We start from the raw sequence: 19,215 nt of genomic DNA, 5'->3' as shown, positions 1-19,215 counted from the left end.
GTCATTCCTACAATGCAGCATATTTGTCATGTGGCCATCGTATCTGTCATCACAGAGGATAAAAGAGTAAACGTTCACATTCATAGACATATACGGAATGAGAATATAATTCATTTATAATATAATGCATACACTCTAAAAATGCTTGGTTCAGGCTGTTGGGTCGTTGTAGTGGGTTAAAAAAATGAAATGAGGTCACCCTTCATGTTTAATACACCAGTATTTATTACCTGTAGGTCATCAGAAAACATAAGCTGTACAAAAAAATACTTTACAACATGACCATAATCAACAAAGAATCAGCGAGACCACTTTGCAATGTACTGAACATTCCTGTGCAATATAAAAGAACTTAATATGATTTAATACTCATTCTTATTTACAAATGATACGAAACATTAATTTCAGCAGCTGCTAGCAGGATGGTCAGGTGATATGACTCTAATGTAGCAGCGCAAATGAATCAGGGGAAAACGAGGAAAGTTGACCAATAAAAAGCCTCTTCTATAACTACTATCTGAATGGAAGATGTCAGCAGGATTCAGAGACTAATACATCTTAGGAATATCATATTCACGCTGTTGTTTTGATATATATAAATTTTCATAAATACTAAAGATTTTATACACCATTTTCTTTTTCACTGCATTTTTAGGGGATAAAGTATAATTATGGATATATAAATTGATAACTATTTAATATTCTTCTGAATAATTAAACATCAAAACCGATGTTGCCGAATGATTTACTGTTTGATGGCTTTGTATATTTTCTGCAAGTGTGAAGAGACAGCTCAAATTGTGACTATATTTGTGATGCCATAATATTATACAATAATAAAATATATATATCAGATCCCAGAAAAGTGCTACACATGTACAATAACCCCAGAAAGTATTTTCACATTTAAGTCACACTGAATGTATAGATGCATTAGATTACGCAATATCAAATCAAGCGAAATTTATTATAAATAAATATAAAGCCCTTCCTGAATTTTTAATGACTTTTTACATTCCTTTTAGAGGCATCATAAATGCACTACAATAATTGGCCTATTTATAATCTATATTAAATATAGGGGAACCAAAATTCTGTTAACACTTTTAATTCATCCAATTTCTATATAATGTTTAAATCATAACTTGTATATTCAAGTACACAGTGTCATGTGATACACCAGCAGGTGTACTGATTTAAGTTTCACAAGTTTTTGATTCACTAAAAAGAACTGGTTCATAAGAGTCAATAGTTTGGGAATTGGACTACACCAAACAGGTCGTATGTTTCTGATTCACTAAAAAGAAGCACCTTATAAGAGTTCTGACATTGGTGGTGCAAAATAAAAGCGTGGGAAACAATATCAGAATATTTTGATACATTGTGTTGTTTCCAGTTTTTAAAAATATGCGACCGGTTCACAACCCCAATATCTAATGCAATTACATTCAGACATTTTAAAGTTGATCTTAAGTGTCCAAATACTTTGTAGGGCCACTGTATTTTGCATGACCACTGTCCTGTGAGAATTGGCAACAATTAGGAACAAAACTCCCATATTTTTTAATCGTTAATAAGGCAGAAACTATCGGTCTTCCCATGAGACCCGTTGTCTTGACACGTACATCATTCATGTAAATATATACCAGACATTGAAAATGGGGCATAAATCCCCCAATCAAAATCATAATACTGTCACAACCACTTTTCCCTAACAACTGTATATTGACCAATAAGTATATATTATAAAAATGCCTGACTGGAAAACTATAACAAAAAATACATATGTAAAGTCTGTTGAGCAGAAAAGACACATCATAGAAACTATACAATGCACAAATGAGTGAAAATAAAAGGACGTTAGGTCTTTAAAGAGTCCCACTCTGAGATTTATTTTTACACTTTCTCAGTTATCCCGGTTCATTGATGTGCTCCAGATTCATGTTCTGTTGCCTTGAAGAATCATTGCTTCGGAGACATTGTTCAATGGCGAATGCCTTCCTTGATGCACTAATATAGTGCAAAATAACACCTGGAATCAGAGTGGGACTTCCAGGAGAACATGATTCGTCTGGTTTCACCTTCCATAGAAAGGCTGCATCTTCTGTGAGCAAATGTTGTCCATGATGTAAGTGATATCCGAAGTTCACAAGTGTTCTCTTTACTGTGTGTTTGTACGGTATGTTTTGGCATTGTTTATTCAATAACTCCCTCCAAAAACATGAATCCTCTCAGCTGGGAAGCACAAGTCGGAAGAAAGTTGTTCTGATAAGGTCCTAGAGAGAAGTCCTGACCGCAGTTGCATAATTGACAAATGCTTGTAAGGAACTGAATATAAACAAAGGCATGATCTCACAGCATATGGAGATGTACTGTATGTAAAGGCTCTTCCAGATCAAGAACGGAAAGTAAAAACAAAGTATGACGGTTTTCTTTTGTGGCTCTGGGATGTTTCTTCCAAGTCGGATTCAAGCGATGAGGGTCCAGTATTTGTGACGGTTAGGCATTCCTCATTTGGGGGAGTATTTAGGTGAATCTCAAAAACATGCCTAGGTCATTGTTTATAGCTTTATTTTAGGTCTATTTTATTGACTACCAGATGACACTGAATAAATAGCACTATTGTCTTCGGTAGAGCTGCTTCACAGCAGAATTTAACTTTTTTCATAATGAATTAACTTTACAAAGAATCAGTTGAATTGAATCGGTTATATTGATGAAGTTTGCATCATTAATTCTGATACTTTCGCTGCTTTGAAACAAGTGCTATAAAGCACTATAAAATTAAATGTCGATATGACTACAAAGGCTTTTTGCATTGTGACAATATTTTCATAACAGTTAAGTACATTTACCCTAAATTCTTATTGCTGTAATGTAAAAACTCTCTTTTACTATACTTTTACTATAACTCTGTTTTACTATGTTTCAATAAATAAGTATTAATACATCATGGTTATATTAGTTATATAGCCTTTAATTTTTGCTGATTTAAATGGATATTTTTAATAAGAACCGCTATTGACAATACTGAGAATTACAAAAACACTTAAATCGTCCAGATGCATTACAGTGAAAAAAGAATTTAGGAACTAATGTGATTCATTGTCATGAATAATGCATTAATAAAAATTTCATAATATCACAATGTACAAAATTTTAAAAGTGCTAAAATTGCCGTAGTTTCTTTTAATAAAAAATAATCATTATTTTGTTTTTCTTAAAATTTTGGGGTATAACGTGACGCGGGCATGTTTGAGTGAGATTCACCCATTTTCAGAATGTCGATGATATTTTCATGATGTTAGTTCTCAGAGAAAGGCTACATGTCCGCATCACCATCGTACGCCAGGGTCAAGGGTTTCAGTCGGTTATTGTTTTGTCTTCGTTGAGGTTTCTTTGGCTTTTTGCTGAGGACAAAAGAATCAAAATTCTATAATAACAATATGCTTGGTTTAAGAATGACTTTAAGGCCACATACACACTGCAGAAAGTTAATTCTCTTCAATAAAAAAAGGGCACCTCTGTTGACAGCAATTTACAAAAAGAAAAAATCCAGCAGCCATAAAATAAATATTTTAGTATTTACTATGTTGGGTTTTTACGATATTTGGCAACTGTAATTTAGGCCATTCATTGCTGGATTTAAGGTTGTCTCTCTCAAAATCTTACAGTGTGTACATGGCTTGTGTATACTTTATCTTACAGTATTTGAAAACACATGATATATTATATAAATACAGTATATACTGTATGTATATGCATTTTATGGCATATGGTAGAAAAATAAAATCATCCAATGTGTAAAAAAACAAGGATTGATGATGAAAAATCATGATGATGAGGGAAGATTCAGTAATGACTTATGATGAAATATGACAGGTGCCCTAATAGGTGCAAAACTATGTCAAGCGTCATTAAAGACCATATTGGCCAGATTAGTTTTCATTGCAGCATATGATCATAAAAAATTCACTGTTCCAAAACCTAGTGAATTGCCCTAATAGGCATAACAGATGTTCCAAAAGGTAGGAAACATCATGTTGCCTATCGGAATACCTAATCTGAGCCTAATTCTAAGGCAGGATCACAAGTATGCATCACAGAAAAGGCAATCCCAAAATGCATTATGACAAATCAGTGAAAATTTGATGATGGACAAAGTATAAATTATAAATATACTTTTAATTCATTCAACACAGAAAAGTGTTGAATAAAAAAATAGTTGAATAGAATTAACCCTATAAAGCCTACTGTATTATATTTGATAAAGCTCACTAGGTTTTGCAATAGAGTTCGTTCTGATCTTTTTTTAAACCCTTAAACCATAGATAGGTAGCCTACCCGGGCAGCTCGATGCACTGAGCATCAGAACATAAGGCACAGACTGAGGCCGAGGCACTGGGCAGAGGGGGCTGATGATGTCAGGAGATCAGGAGTCTGTTCCTCCGGCCTTTAACTGGCTCTTGACTCTTGACTCGGCTGGCACTCTTGGCACTCAGGACAGGTGTAAGTCAGTTCATGGGCGTCTTGGCCCATCCATACCACCGTACCATTGGCAGAATCTGGCGTCTCGAGCGACCGCCGGATGGCACAGTAACTGCTGCTCATGACGGCGAAGGGAGAAATGGAGGATGGGATGTGAGTAAAAGAAAAACACAAGCAAACGAATGCATGTAGTGAATGAGAAAATAAAACGAGCGATGACGAAGCAGATGGAAAGTGGCGTCGCTCTTACCATGCGAGGTAAATCATTGACACTATAAACACCAGGAGGACAAAAGCTCCTGCCGCCACACCATACACCCACGTCTTCACTGTTCCATCTAAAGGGGAAAAGCGTTAATTTTTAAGCAAAATCAAAATGCAAAACTACATAAAGAAATTGAAACTGAATATTTACCTGGTCCAAAGGGTTGCAAGTACCATGTGCGTCCCACGCGGCCAGGCTGAACCGTGGTGATCAGGGTGGGGTTGATGGCCCGGCTGGTCTTCACATCGGTTTTCTTGTCCCCGGCGGTAGGGATTTCGAGCACAGGGATGGGCGTACATTGCTCCAGCATTCCCTCAGCCGTAAGGACCTCAGTATAGCCCTCCTCGCACATACATACGGCCCCCTGCAGGGGGCAGCAACAGCACACAAATACTATCATGCTTTCTGCTTCCAATCAGAGCTTGACCCAATTTACACCCAACAGAGTGCAGTAGGAACCAGTCCTAAAACCCACTTCAAGTTCCATCTTCACAAATTCAACAGTTTTTGGTTAAATGCTATAAGGTCTGTGGTTATATTTTCACGTTTCATTCTACGACATAAAATACATAAGTATCATATGCATCATTTTCCTGTTTTCACTGAAACAATCTGTATTGTATAAAGCGCTATATAAATAAAGGTGACTTGACTTGGCTAATATGCCATGCCTAAATGGGATTACAGAGGTTGTTGGGGCCATTAAAGGTCATCACACTGAACTGGTAAACTCATCTACTTACTAGTCTGCTTTTACAGCCTCATTGTGTTTATAATCGTGCTCTGGCAAACTAAAAATCAAACTTTCCAAACTGTAGATTTTAGGTAAAGACTGGAAGAGTTGTGGTTTAGCAGTGGTGACTTTGAAGGCTTCATTTAAAACCTAACTTTAGCTGTTCACCTCTGAAAATTATATATTTAGGCTTCAAAATTAATAGGCTAATAGTTATGTTCATTTGTGAATATTATCTTTATGAACAAAACGTGTAAGAATCATACACTTTTGTTGGTCACAGAGCTTAACTTCTGCAATGCTCCAAAGCCAATGGGAAAAAAAACAACTATTGGCTTTTTGACAAGGGAACCAGGGTCATGCCATCTTCTAGGTTGGCCTACAAAACTATGTCATTCCTGCAGTAGTCTATAGACCAGGGAAATAAATGTTATCACCCATCCATAGAGGAAAGAGAACATTCTCAAACTTTTTTCATTGAAAGGGATTGTGGGTGAAATGTTCCCAAATAGCATGCACACAAAAATCAACTAGATGTACATTATTATTTGTGCAGCCATCATTTGTAAAATTTGGTCTTGTAAACTTAGTAAAAAGTAAAGAAGATCGTTGATCATGTTTCAGAAATATAATTATCAGCACCTCCAAAAAACTAAAGTACAGTTTATGACTATGATTTTCTGTTACGTCCATTATAATAATTACAGCTGGAGCAACCGTCGATACAGACACCCAGGCTGACTCTGAGAATTACAGCAATCCCACAATCCTCTTGTGTCTTACCTCTGAGCAGAATGACTGTGGTTTGTTACAAAGTGGATCACATGACTGGTCCGCCCCTGGCAGTAGCGCTGGAGGGCATCCACCTGGAAGAAATAACAGAGAATAATCTTTTTCAAGCTTTTGACAAAAAGTTGAGTTGAAAAAGTTATGTACACCTACCAACCAAAGATGTAACAATAACGTTACTCTACCTCATTCAAAAGTAGACTTTTCTATTACATCACTTGAATGCTATACTGCATATATTATAACCATTTTAAGCCACCATGAAATGAAAATACACAATTCTTATTTTTTATGGAATTTTGAAGTACAATATATGATTTCTCTGTGCACATTTTTTTAAATTCCTCGTATTCTTTAATTAAAATGACTTCCATTCCCTCAACATCTCTTCTCTGATGATGTGTTTACTGGCGTGATGACCTGTCACTCACATGAGACCCCCCCCTACACACATTTTGTTTTCTTATTCAACAGATATCCATCGCACTAGGGAAAAAGAATATCACAACTTCAGTTTCATTCTGACTTGAAAAATTTGTAATAACTGTACATATAATTATTCACTTAGTATTTACAAATAAATCATATCCCACTGCTGCTACACTTTAGGTATATATTACTTAACTGTCAGTTATAATTTTACTCTGTGTACCTTGTACTGTTGTAATTATTGTCCATGTTATTGTTGTCTTTTTAGTCATCATGACTGTCTACTACCGTATATGTTTTACGAAGGAACTGTATTACATTAATATCCATTGCCATGTGATGTGTTAAAAATTACAACAAAATTGACTTTGGATTGCATTATTGGGATACAGTATTCTAAGCAACTGTATACTAGTTTAATAAGAAACTACAGAAAATGTGCATCTTGTGCACAGTACACATACTATAAAGATGCTGGTATGATGTTCTGAACAGTCTGCTAAAAACAGCACTTAGCTAATTCTTTTATAATTATAATGCATGCAGCTTTTATGAGCTCATTAATTCACAAGCAACAATAATTTATTTGTCACACTTCAGGAACGCTGAAAATGACCTATAGTGAAGGCAAAAAGGCTTTTAAAAGTGGTGGAAAAACTGATAGGACCTAAGATGAGCTCATTGCGTTACACATTTATATACATTTTAACTTGAAAACTTGATGTTGATTAAAAAAAGTCCACAGACACATTATGCATCAACTAAACAAAAGTTCTCTTAAGGTTTGTATTGGTTATTTGTCAACCCTCATTGGTTACTCATTCATGTGACTTAAAGAGACAGATGTAAAGTGGTGTTGTACAGCACCTGTGACGTTTATTCCATCTGAGCGTTGACACCAGATCAGCTGAGGACCGCCCATCCACTGGTACTCATAACACTCACCATCTATACGGAAATCAACAGAATAAATATACATACTGCAGTCGACACGTTTGGACAGTTGTAGAGACTCATTAAGGGTGTCGTCACACTAACATCATGTTAAAAGTACCAAACTTATTAACCCTATAAAGTCTACTGCATCTAGATGCTCAAAACTTTGCAAGTATCATCACGAAGTATCAAATATGATCCATCAGACCTTTGGGGAATGGTTATTATTTCATCTCTCAGTCATTGTATTATATGTTTTGGCCACACAAAATAAAAAGTACACAGCTTTGATCATAAAACTAAGCATTCAAATATCATCTTACTGCAACATTATTGGCAGATATAGAGTGACGACTGGTATATGCATTTTATTAAAATAGCCTGTTAAACTGTTATTAAGATCTCGTTCGTTAGAAGCTATTTTATATGAAAATCTATCCAGATAAAAATCAGCTTCTGCACCAAACTGCATATTTTTTGGGCCCCTGAATAAAACTGAGGTGTTTTTTTCCTCCTCGAGTGAGGGCTCCATGGAATCATCCATGTGGAATGAAATCAAAGTAATGTCAATGAGAGATGAGGAGCACGTCTCACTGGTGCAGGGGCGGGACTGCCACTCCTGATCTGGACACTGAGCGATGTTTTCTGGTTCCTGCGCGATGACGGCACGTGAGCGGACCTGCACCGGAGTGAAGTCCAAACGCTGACCCTTCACACACACTCTCTGACACGGGCTCCAGTCGGACCACTCCATCAGATAACAGTCACCTGAACAGATCAGCAGGAGAGTTGCCTAAAGTAGATGTCCACAAACCAACTCAATACAACCTGATAACAGCCGAAGAGCTGGGGAAGCTGTGAAACTATATTTTGCCATGCAACGATTAATTTACAATTTAAAGTAGTTTGAGAGCAATTTCAATTGAAGTGGATAACCCCCTCAACCCCCAACAATTACTTGTAATAATTTACATTACATAATTATCAGGTTATATAGATTTAAAACATATGTTAACACAAAAACAATTGCAGTATCAAACCTGAACTAAAACTTTTATATTTCATCATTAAAAAAAACCAAAAAAACTTCTAGATGATAACTAAACTAAAAGCAATATTGCTGTACAACCAAATATGGTCACACTTTAGATTAGGGTCCAATTCTCATTATTAAGTAACTATTAACTACCTGTACCTAATAAACTCATAATTACTACTTATTAATAATTGCAAAGTAGTTAAGTTTAGATATTGGGTAGGATTAAGGGATATTAATGCAGAACAAGGCAGTAATATGTGTTTTATTTAAGTACTAATAAATAGCCAATATGCATGCTAATAAGTAACTAGTTAATAGTGAGAATTGGACCCTAAACTAAAGTGTTACCCTAAATATTTATAAGAAAAAAAAAAACTAGTTAAATGGGAACATTATTGAGTGATGAATCTATAATGAGTCAATTTATAAAAAAAAATAATTTAACTAGTTATTCTAAACAGTTCGAGGCCAGGTTTGCATTTTTATGGGCATATTTTTAATGTATTGTGATCATTTTTAAATTTTTCTTTTTTTATATCTATTTAATTAAGCTTAAAGATCATATATAAATTAATTACTATAGACTGAACATGTTTTGATTTATATATGTATATATATAAATTATTTGCTAATATTTTGCTATAATATAATGTACATTTATTTTAGTAAATTGGATGGCTTAAAAAATTATAAAAAAAAAAAACTATAGTGTAGTCATGCTATGCTTTGCTTGCAGGTTTTTTTTTTTAATCACAGTATTATCTGCTGTTGAAGATAGCTTTTCCCAATAACAGTTTGCATGCAATGACAGCACCCATAGATCAACAGTCCTGTGTGAATTGAGTCTGTTACCAGGGCAGGGTAAGGTGCAGGTCTCCTCCAGAACAATCTTCTTATCTCCATCGACGGCCGGAACCAATCCAGCACAGAGATCTTCCTCTACAATGCTGCTCTTCCCATCGCTGGAGCCGTCTGATACGAAGCACGACAGGTCCCGGAAACGCATGCCCACCCCACACACCACCTCCTACAACACACATGCACACACAGAGGTTTGAGATGTCATAAACACTTCCTAAATCCAAAGATCAAAAAGAGGATTGAAACGGAGGAGGATCAGAGAGAATAACAGAAGAGAAGACGAGGTTGACAGCGAGATAGGAAAACAAGGTGCTGGAAGAGTGAGGAGTTCCAGCGAGGGTTGTTAGCGTGTTCAGAGTGTGTTGCGTTGGCGGATTGAGTTGTTCAGCTTAAACTATTGCTCCGTTGTACAATACGATTCAATAAACACTAAATTGTTTGAATTTCATGAGTCACAATGGAGCTCAGCAGACATTTATTCTGTTACAAAAGATTTTCATTTTAAATAAATGTTCTGTTGAACTGTCCTGAAAAAAATGTATCACGGTTTCCAAAAAGATTGCTTTCAATCGGCTGTGGAGGTCAAGACGGCAACTCCCATGATTCCATGCTCATTCATAGAGTCATCAAGCTACTCCTTTGTTATTGTTTTTAAAAAGCGTCCTCTAGCTCCGAAACTTTAAATTGTAACAATATTTCACAATATTACAGTTTTGACTGTAAATATATACAAATAAAAGCAGCATTGGTGAGCATAAGCATAATAAAACATTTAAAAAAATAGTACCGCCCCCAAACGTTTCAAAGGTAGAGTACTTATTATAGTCGATTTAATAGATTGTACTGTTGTGTACCTTAGTGTGGATAGTTTGACATGTCTTTTGAAAACATTTCCAGTGATAAAAACTGAAAAACATTGAATTTGTATAATAAACTTGACCTAGAACCTTCACAAGTCCGAGTTCACCAGACTTGAACTTGAGCCGAAAGACTTCTTTTAATGTGCGTGCATTTCAAGTTTCTTCTTGCAGTGCTTAAGTTCAAGTTTGATGAACTCTGATCTTTAAATTTACATTGAGCCATTCGATATATAAAGATGAAATGAGAGACCTCAACACGGCACTCTGACCACGGGCCGTACTGCCATCTGTAGCAGGGTCGCACAGGACAGGGTTTCCACTGCTCCATCTGAGAGGAACACGGCCTGCCGTCCCCCTGAGACGCCTGAACCACCGCTCGTCTGCGCCACATCTTCCCTGAAGTATTAAAACACACGACAGAGAAATGAGTTTGAGCTTCGGTTCCACAGAGAACAAGATCATGATCAAGATCAAGGAATAGTTCACCCCAAAAATGATTGTTCTGTATTAGAGTAAAAAATGGCAATGTCATTTTTTTATGTATTTATCAATACTTATTATAATTATATATTATTAGAGATTTTTTATTACACTACTGTGCAAAGGTTTAGGGTTAGTAAGATATTTTGATGTTTTGAAGTCACTTATTTTTTTGAAGTCACAAGGCTGCATTTATTTATTTTAAAATGTGAAATATTATTGCACTTTAAAATAACTGTTTTCTATTGTAATATATTTTAAAATGGCATTTATTTTTGTGATGTCAAAGCTGAATTTTCAGCATCATTACTCCAGTCTTCAGTCACATGATCCTTCAGAAATCATACTAATATGCTGATTTGCTGTTCAAGAATGTTCAAGAAAAAATTCAGGTTTTTTGATCAATTGAAAGTTCAAAAGAACCGTGTTTATTTGAAGTAGAAAACTTTTGTAACATTTTAAATGTCTTTACTGTCACATTTGATCAATTTAATGCATCTTTGCCGAATAAAAGTATTTTCTTCAAAAAATAAACGAATAAATAAAACACTGACCCAAACTTTTGAACAGTAGTGTACATTATGACAATGAAAATGAATTAAAAAACTTTTGATTTTGGAATGAAATATGACCTGAACCTGTTTTTGACAGATTTCATGAGCTGCCCGCATACACAAATCTCTACACACACACACACACACACACACACACACACACACACACACACACACACACACACACACACACACACACACACACACACACACACACACACACACACACACACACACACACACACACACTCATCTTTCAGTTTCCAGCTCAAGAAGCCGCTGTCTCAGATAACTCGCTAGCTCATCCCACACGTGTTTAGCATAAAACCTCACACAAAGCGCCGCCTTCCCTCTCGCTCTTCTTTTTCTACCTTATCTTGGAAGTGTTTGGCAGGCCGACTGTCATTTTCTATCTAGAGCTGCTTCCATCTTTTTTTCTCCGTTGAACAGTCCATCATTTAATCTCATATTTCAGAGTTCTAGCTCCCTTCTCAAATGCTATCTTTTTGTTATTTTCTTTGCATGCACAATTATACAGTCTATATGCATACCTAGTCACAAACAGCTGAGCATGACGCTAGCAAAAGCCATTGCATTTGATTTCTCTTTACTATGAAGTAACATTTCAGTCAGGAAATTTGATTGGAGCTTTTTATTTTCACATGTTTTCCAAATTAGTGGGCAAAATGCATATCATTGGGCTGAGACTAATATACTGTCCACTATTATTAATACAAAAGGGGTTGGTAAAAAATGTTTTTATAAACAAATTAATACTTTTATTGAGTAAGGGTGCATTAAACTAAATTTCTATTTCAAATAAATGCTGTTCTTTTGAATTTCCTTTTCATCAAAGAATCCTGAAAAAAATGCATCACAGTTTCCACAAAAACTATTAAGAATTAGAACTGTTTTAAACATTTGATAATAATAAGATGTTTCTTGAGCAGCAGTATATTAGAATGATTTCTGAAGGATCATGTGACACCGAAGAAATTCAGCTTTGCAGGTATAGAAATAAACAACGGTTTAAATTGCATTATAGAAAACAGTTATTGTAATAATATTTCACAATATAAATTTTTTTTACTGTATTTTTTAATCAAATTAACTGACCGCAAACTTTTGAATGGTATTGTATGACATCAATTAAAAACACATTTAATTCAGCAGTAAAGAGTCATGTATTTGTCCCTTCTTTGTCTTTACCTTCAAGGCCACAGGTCTGGGAACAGTCTGACCACACTGACCAATCAGTGAGCTGGCAGTTGATTGGACACTCCACTGTGCAGGAAGCATTCATCTGCCATTTCTTCTCTAAGCGCAGCTGTGGAAGAAAATAAGACAGACTGTTTCTTTAGCATTCGTGAAAAAAGTCACCTCTCATTCCAACAGAGAAGAACATCTGAGAAGCAGAAGACTTCATGATAAGTGCCCATATACTCTATGTTTAATCACACTTCTGTTAAAAGTAGAAACAAATGAGATATTAAAGAGGTCTCAGATCTCATTTGTGTTTTTTCTTTACAATGGGTATTTGTGTTTTACATTTGAAGTTTCTAACCCTGATACAAAGTGGGCTGTTTGAAAACTGGGTTACAGGGTTAATATGCTGTGCATATGAATTATTGCCCACAGGGTCCAATTAAAGTGACCAGAGCTGTCGGATTTTAACTGATCTTTTGCCATCGCTTTTCACATTAAGCTACAATTTAAAATGGCACAAAATAACCTTGTTTCTTTTCCATTGGCTCATCACAACATCATATTCTACAAGAGAAGAGTTAGGGACTCTCTCATTTGTAGTGGTATTTGCCAAGGCATCATTTGGGGAATAGAGGAATACACAATTGTTTAAAAGTTTAAGGGTCTGTTTCAAATAAATGAATACTTTTCTTCAGCAAGGATGCATTGAATTAATCAAGTGACAGTAAAGACATTTATAACGCTACAAAATATTTCTATTTCAAATAAATGTTTCCACAACTGCACAACTGTTTTCAACATTGATAATAATAGTAATTTTTTCTTGAGCAGCAAATCATCATATTTGAATGATTTCTGAAGGATCATGTGACACTGAAATCTGGAGTAATGATGCTGAAAATTCAGCTTTGCATCACAGGGATAATTTATATAACATCACTCACTCAGTCACTCACTCACATACACACTTTAAATATAGCAGACACACTTTGAGTGTCATGAGAATGGCAAAGCATTTAATCTTCACAGAATCAAAGCGTAAACCCAATAATTGAACACTATTTTCTACTGGAATAGAAGCTCTAGTTATATTTTCTAGGCCCTGAATATTCAGGAGGTTAAAAGGTCTGTATAGAAATGCACAAACCTCTTCGCAGTACTTCAAGTCAACAGATTTGCCATCACTTCTTACGCAGTCCAGCATCCTCGTCTTGAGACCGATTCCACACACAGCGTTGGCACTTAATTGGCATGTGCTCCAGTCTAAGGGAACACACACACACACATCACCCTGCGGGTTCTCATTAAACTACATGTCTAGATCAGAGGTTGCTTGCGTCCTCCAGAGCGGATGGTTTGAGGACACGGTTTCATCTCTTTACACTGAAACTACCACATCGCTTCGCTTTGACGCTCTAGGAGGGCGATTGTGAATCAAGTCTGAGCAGATGGAGGAAGCAGTTCCAGTAATGATCCAAACTCTTGAATGACTCATTCATGTGACTCGAATCAATAAGAGAATAGTGCTTTGTGGGTAATAACCAGACTAGAAGAACTCAAAAACTGAAGGCAGCCACAGTGCAGGACAATTTTCAACAAGTCAACAAGAATTTTATTGCAATACTGTGATGCACTTCAGAGAAAAACAGGATAGCTAAATAAACTGAATCCCAATATGGCTTAGTACGATTAACAAATAACAAAGCCTGTGGTTTAAATAAATAAATAAATATATGCGCTGTGTGTTTGAGAGTCAAGTGCGGCGCTGCATTCTTACACGTGAGCAGCTTGTTATCCGCTGGTGTTTTCAGCACCTCAGAGTGGCTCGATTCACAGTAAATGCTGCTTTACACAAACTCCATCACTGCATCTGCTCTGAGTTTACGTTTCTTTAACGTGCTTTTGGGAACACAACATGCACCAACCATCTTCCCATACTTGTAATAAGAAGTGATTATAAACTGTCCGTTGAAAACAAAAGAGAAGCTTTCGGTTTAACGTTTGAAAATTAAGAATTTAAGACAGCCATTAATATTAGTATTGTAATTTTACAGTTTTAAAATTAAACTTTTATATTTGAATAAATAGTCAATTTTTTATTTTACGGTGAAATTGTGAAATTGTAAAATTTCTTATTATGTTTTTGGTAGGGCTGTCAAAATTAACATGTTAACAAAAGTGATCTTTTTTTCAGTTTAACACATTAAAAACATTTAAAGCAAGTCAAGTCCACTCACCTTCATTTATAAAGCACTTTTAAGCACTTTTGGATTGTTTCAAAGCAGCTTTACAGTGATAATAGAAATTACCGTAACAGATTGTTTAGGCTTTACCGCAGCTCTAGAATAAAGTTATTGTCCAGCTAAAGCTGGTCATGATTGATTCACTTCCGTTGTGAAGATCATTAGTTATTAACTTAGGGGCCGCAAACACAATACCGTTCTAACAGAAAAACCCCAACACGGTCCGGCCGCCCATCCGCATAAAACAGTGCCTGGTATCTCGAGAACGCACTCCCTGAAATAGGTTCCAAGGTTCAAAGGATTATCCGTTATATCTGCACAAACCAATAACACAGAATTCGTTTTTCCCATCATCCTTTGGCTAGCGTAACAATATATGATCTTATTCCTGCAAATGCAAGAAAAAATATGAACCAGTCTGACTGGGCCAATAGAAAAAACTGAGCCATTATATACCGAAGGACAGAGCTAAATGTGACATTGTATATTATTGTATAATATTTTTTAAATAAATGTTAAAATTGATAGATTTCAATTACAACGTAATGCTGAATGTCTATAATTAATGGCTAAAATTGAGAAAAATGAAATCTATTTCATAGAGACATCAGTAGCAGTATTGGTATCGGTGAGATATTTAATATTGGGCTACAGTCTTTATGTTGTTTCTACATTCATTTGAAGATTAAATGTGACATTTTTACCATATAAAAATATATAAAAATATATATTTTTTAAAATATTTTTTAATCAATTGACAGCACTAATTTTTATTAATTTTTATGTTTTTATTTAGTAAAAATAACATGAACAATAATGTTTTTTATTATTTTATAGCTATATTCATACACAATTTTGGCCAAAATGTGCAGCACTAAAAACAAGCACAGCTAACACAATTGCAATATTTCTCAGAAGAATCCCAATTAGGTTTTTTCCACAAATCATTCAGCCATAGTTGGGAAAGCTGTAATTGTGTCCACTCACCGGTGATGTTGTAACTGTAGTGAAAGCAGTTGCGGTTCAGGAGGCAGGGCTCGGTCTGCATGCTAACCGGACAGTCCTCTCCTTCTTTAGGCAGACGCAGGGCAAACGCTGTCCTCTCTCGATCTCCTCTTCCAGAACACGGCTTTAAGAGGCCGATAAAACAGGGTTGTCTTTTACACACTGCAGTTCATTCACTTTAGTGGGCTCATAATTCTATCATATTTCTCCTCAAGCTGTTCATTTACTGTTTAACAAGTGCATCTTAATGACCTGCTTTGATTTTTTATGCCTCAGTGTCTGCTCACTCTCACAGAGGTCATTTAATCCGAGGATAAAATGATATCCCTGTTGGCATAACCCAAAAATGGTATTGCACAGATGTTTCTTAGGAGATTTAAGACATTTCTCAGTTATGTTTCATCAAGGCATGAACTTAGACATGTCTCAGATGCTTAGGATAATTAAAATGGACTCAAATAAGACAACTAAAACTATTCAAATTTTAATTAAAAAGTTTTTGGAATTGAAATAAAGGTGAAAAGAAATGATCTAATATACATACATATATATATATATATATATAAAAAGTATGTGTACTTTTGTCAAGTATTCGTTTAAGTTTTTCATGATATACATGTATGATGAAAAACTTAAACGAATACTAGACAAAAGTACACGACAAAATTACTAAAACTAAAATTAAAAATTGAAAATAGAAAACTAAAAGCGAATTCAAAGTATCAATAAATACTATAATAGTATATAAATAATATTAGAATAACACTGGTTGTCACACAGGAAGAGCAAACTCACTCTGTATATCAATTAAGTTTATTTGTTCTGAGAGATGTTTGAGTTCATTTTGAGATTTCTGACTTTTGATTTTCATCGCTGAGATCTCCTCTAAAAACATGACGCTACTAGGGTTTTTTAAGGAGAAGTAGGAGACTTTTTCCTTTCACTATCCGGGAGAAGAACTGAGATTTTACAGTGATCAAATCAGTGCCTATATCCAACCCTAGGGTTTAAATGGATTAGCGATAATCCTGACCAGGTCACATGGGGTCCAGGGACTCCAGTCGGACAGCACACAGTCCTCCGGGCAGGGCAGTCGACTCTCCCTCGTGCCCTGTGGCATCTCCTCTGGATCACACAGATAGTCTTCCACCCCATCACTGGGACCGTCCACTGTGTTCAACATACACCTGCAAGACCATCAGAGATGAGCACAGTATGATCAAGGTATTGTGGATGGAGTAACAGTATAATAAACAGGATGAAAAGTCATCTCACCTGACTCTTCTTGTCTGCACGCCCTCGCCACAGTTCTCCTTCAGATCCACGTTACTTACTTTCCACACGCTCCAGGGTTCAGCTACCCAAATATATTGACTGCAGTCACTGACGCACGGGACCACCTCATAGACCTGAAACATGAGCCCACCAACCACTCATAACAGCACCAATACTACTAAACTACTCACATCCAACTATTCTAACTGAGGTCGGAATTTAACACCAGGAATTTTTCATAAAAAGCAGTACAAAATCTGATCAGTGTGAAAAATAAATGTTCAGCTCAAGGTCAAACTAAATATTATCTGAGCTGTTATATATTGTATTCAATATAGATGTATTAAAATGACTATGAATAACTGCAATTTTTACAAAAAATTGGGACATGTCTAAGGACAGTTTAAAGGCCTGATTTTTGTGATTAATTTTTTTTCTAGAAAAACCCCACAACGAAATAAAAAACAAAATTGAATAAACAAAAATACATCAATAAAAATGTATTTAAATAATACATAAAAATAAAACACCAGACTATTCATTTAAAAATATTGTAATTAATAAATAAATGAATACACATTAATGAAATCAAAATTAAATAAAGAAAATGAATTATTTTAAATAAATATATAAATACATACATACATAGATAGATAACCCACCACAATATGAATTTATCAGATTATGTCAGAATAATAACACCTTTAATATCTTTAAGGTGAGACTTCTGTAGTGTTTTAAAAATAGCAATTGCACACCAAAGTGAACCCTATTCATAGAAAGAAGATAAAATCCATAAGAGAAATTTAAATCAACTCTGGAATGTGAATTCTAAAAAAGAAATTCCAATGAAGAGAAGAAAGTGTTTTTACCTGTGCCTGTGGCCGAGAAGCATTATTGGAGAGTTAGAGAAAAATGTCATTAGAACATCTGCATCTAGAGACCAAAGCACCACAAAACATCATGCTCTGTTAAGATAACACTTGTTTATTGGTTCTTTTTAAGAAACAGCATTGTCCAAACTAAACGTAAAACACAGTTAGCAAGACTAGAAATATCTATTAAGAAAATAGATGGGTTCAATTCTGATTTCACAGTGACAAAGTACATGTAGAAGATCATGTAAAACGACATGACCTTTAACCAACCTGATAATCTGTTTATTAATAAAAGGAGAGTATTGAATCTCAATACATTAAACAGAATCCAAGAATATACGGTATAATTGTCAGGAGAAACATCTCAAAAAGGCTTTGCTGTTGTGTGATCTATTTCAGATGAAAGGAAAGTATTTCTGAATAATCTGAGATTCACTTGTGAACCTTTTTTTGCATCTTAAGCGTGTAATTTTCACTGTATAACTGAGCCAAAAATACTAGAAGTTGAGGGAAACTTTTGAACTATGCTCCAAAGTATAGTCAACTGCCTATGTAGGCAGTATTTTAAGATATCATAGGTGCGCTCCTATGCCTTAAGGGATGAATAATCAGCATGCCTGCTAAGATACCTTCATTTGGACAAATTCTAAGGCAGCACTTCATGTGTCCTTTTACAATCCCATAATGCGTTTCAATACACACTCTATCTAAGCAACATCCATCCCAAATGGGGTGAAAAGGCAATATAAATTATTTTAAGTACACTTACAATTTATTCAACATAAAAAATGTAGCAATACAAGTGTTTAATCCAAATAGTAATATTTGAATTTGTAAAATACTAACAACAAATTCTATTGTAATTGCGAGTAGTGTTGGGTGTAACGCATTACAAGTAATGCGAGTTATGTAATCTTATAAGTTCTAGATTACTTATAAGTTCAAGTAACAATTAAAGTAATGCATTACTTTTAAATTTACAACTAAATATCAGAGTTACTTTTTTAAGTGAGCAACACAAGTTACTTTGTTTCCCTTTATTGACCGACAAGTAACCGTTACTGTTTTAGGGAGTAACGCAAAACTTTTAATTTTTTGATTGTGAGATTATAATGCGTAACTGTAATTGTAGCTAACTATTTGTACTGTATGTTCCATTTCACTTAATACTGTG

At 35.1% G+C, this 19,215-nt stretch overlaps 1 protein-coding gene across 2 annotated transcripts in view; it reads right to left on the bottom strand.

Moving 5' to 3' along the window:
* Positions 1–201: 201 nt before the first annotated feature.
* Positions 202–19,215, bottom strand: part of thsd7ab (thrombospondin, type I, domain containing 7Ab) — a 137,028-nt gene continuing 118,014 nt past the window's right edge. For both annotated transcript variants that reach the window (XM_077221638.1, XM_077221639.1), the window contains 13 exons: positions 17,164–17,297; positions 16,922–17,075; positions 15,871–16,012; positions 13,788–13,903; positions 12,644–12,761; positions 10,651–10,796; positions 9,532–9,706; positions 8,235–8,408; positions 7,572–7,652; positions 6,270–6,352; positions 4,904–5,117; positions 4,739–4,826; positions 202–3,410 (listed from right to left, as the gene is read on the bottom strand). In XM_077221638.1, coding sequence (XP_077077753.1) covers positions 3,323–3,410; positions 4,739–4,826; positions 4,904–5,117; positions 6,270–6,352; positions 7,572–7,652; positions 8,235–8,408; positions 9,532–9,706; positions 10,651–10,796; positions 12,644–12,761; positions 13,788–13,903; positions 15,871–16,012; positions 16,922–17,075; positions 17,164–17,297 — 1,713 coding nt within the window. In that variant the 3' untranslated portion in view covers positions 202–3,322. The remainder of the gene's footprint in view (positions 3,411–4,738; positions 4,827–4,903; positions 5,118–6,269; positions 6,353–7,571; positions 7,653–8,234; positions 8,409–9,531; positions 9,707–10,650; positions 10,797–12,643; positions 12,762–13,787; positions 13,904–15,870; positions 16,013–16,921; positions 17,076–17,163; positions 17,298–19,215) is intronic.

This window comes from Siphateles boraxobius, unplaced genomic scaffold (genome assembly GCF_051911475.1).
Source record: "Siphateles boraxobius isolate OS27281-9 unplaced genomic scaffold, OSU_SipBor_1 84, whole genome shotgun sequence".
NCBI lineage: Eukaryota > Metazoa > Chordata > Actinopteri > Cypriniformes > Leuciscidae > Siphateles > Siphateles boraxobius.
This window is presented reverse-complemented; position numbering and strand designations above follow the sequence as displayed.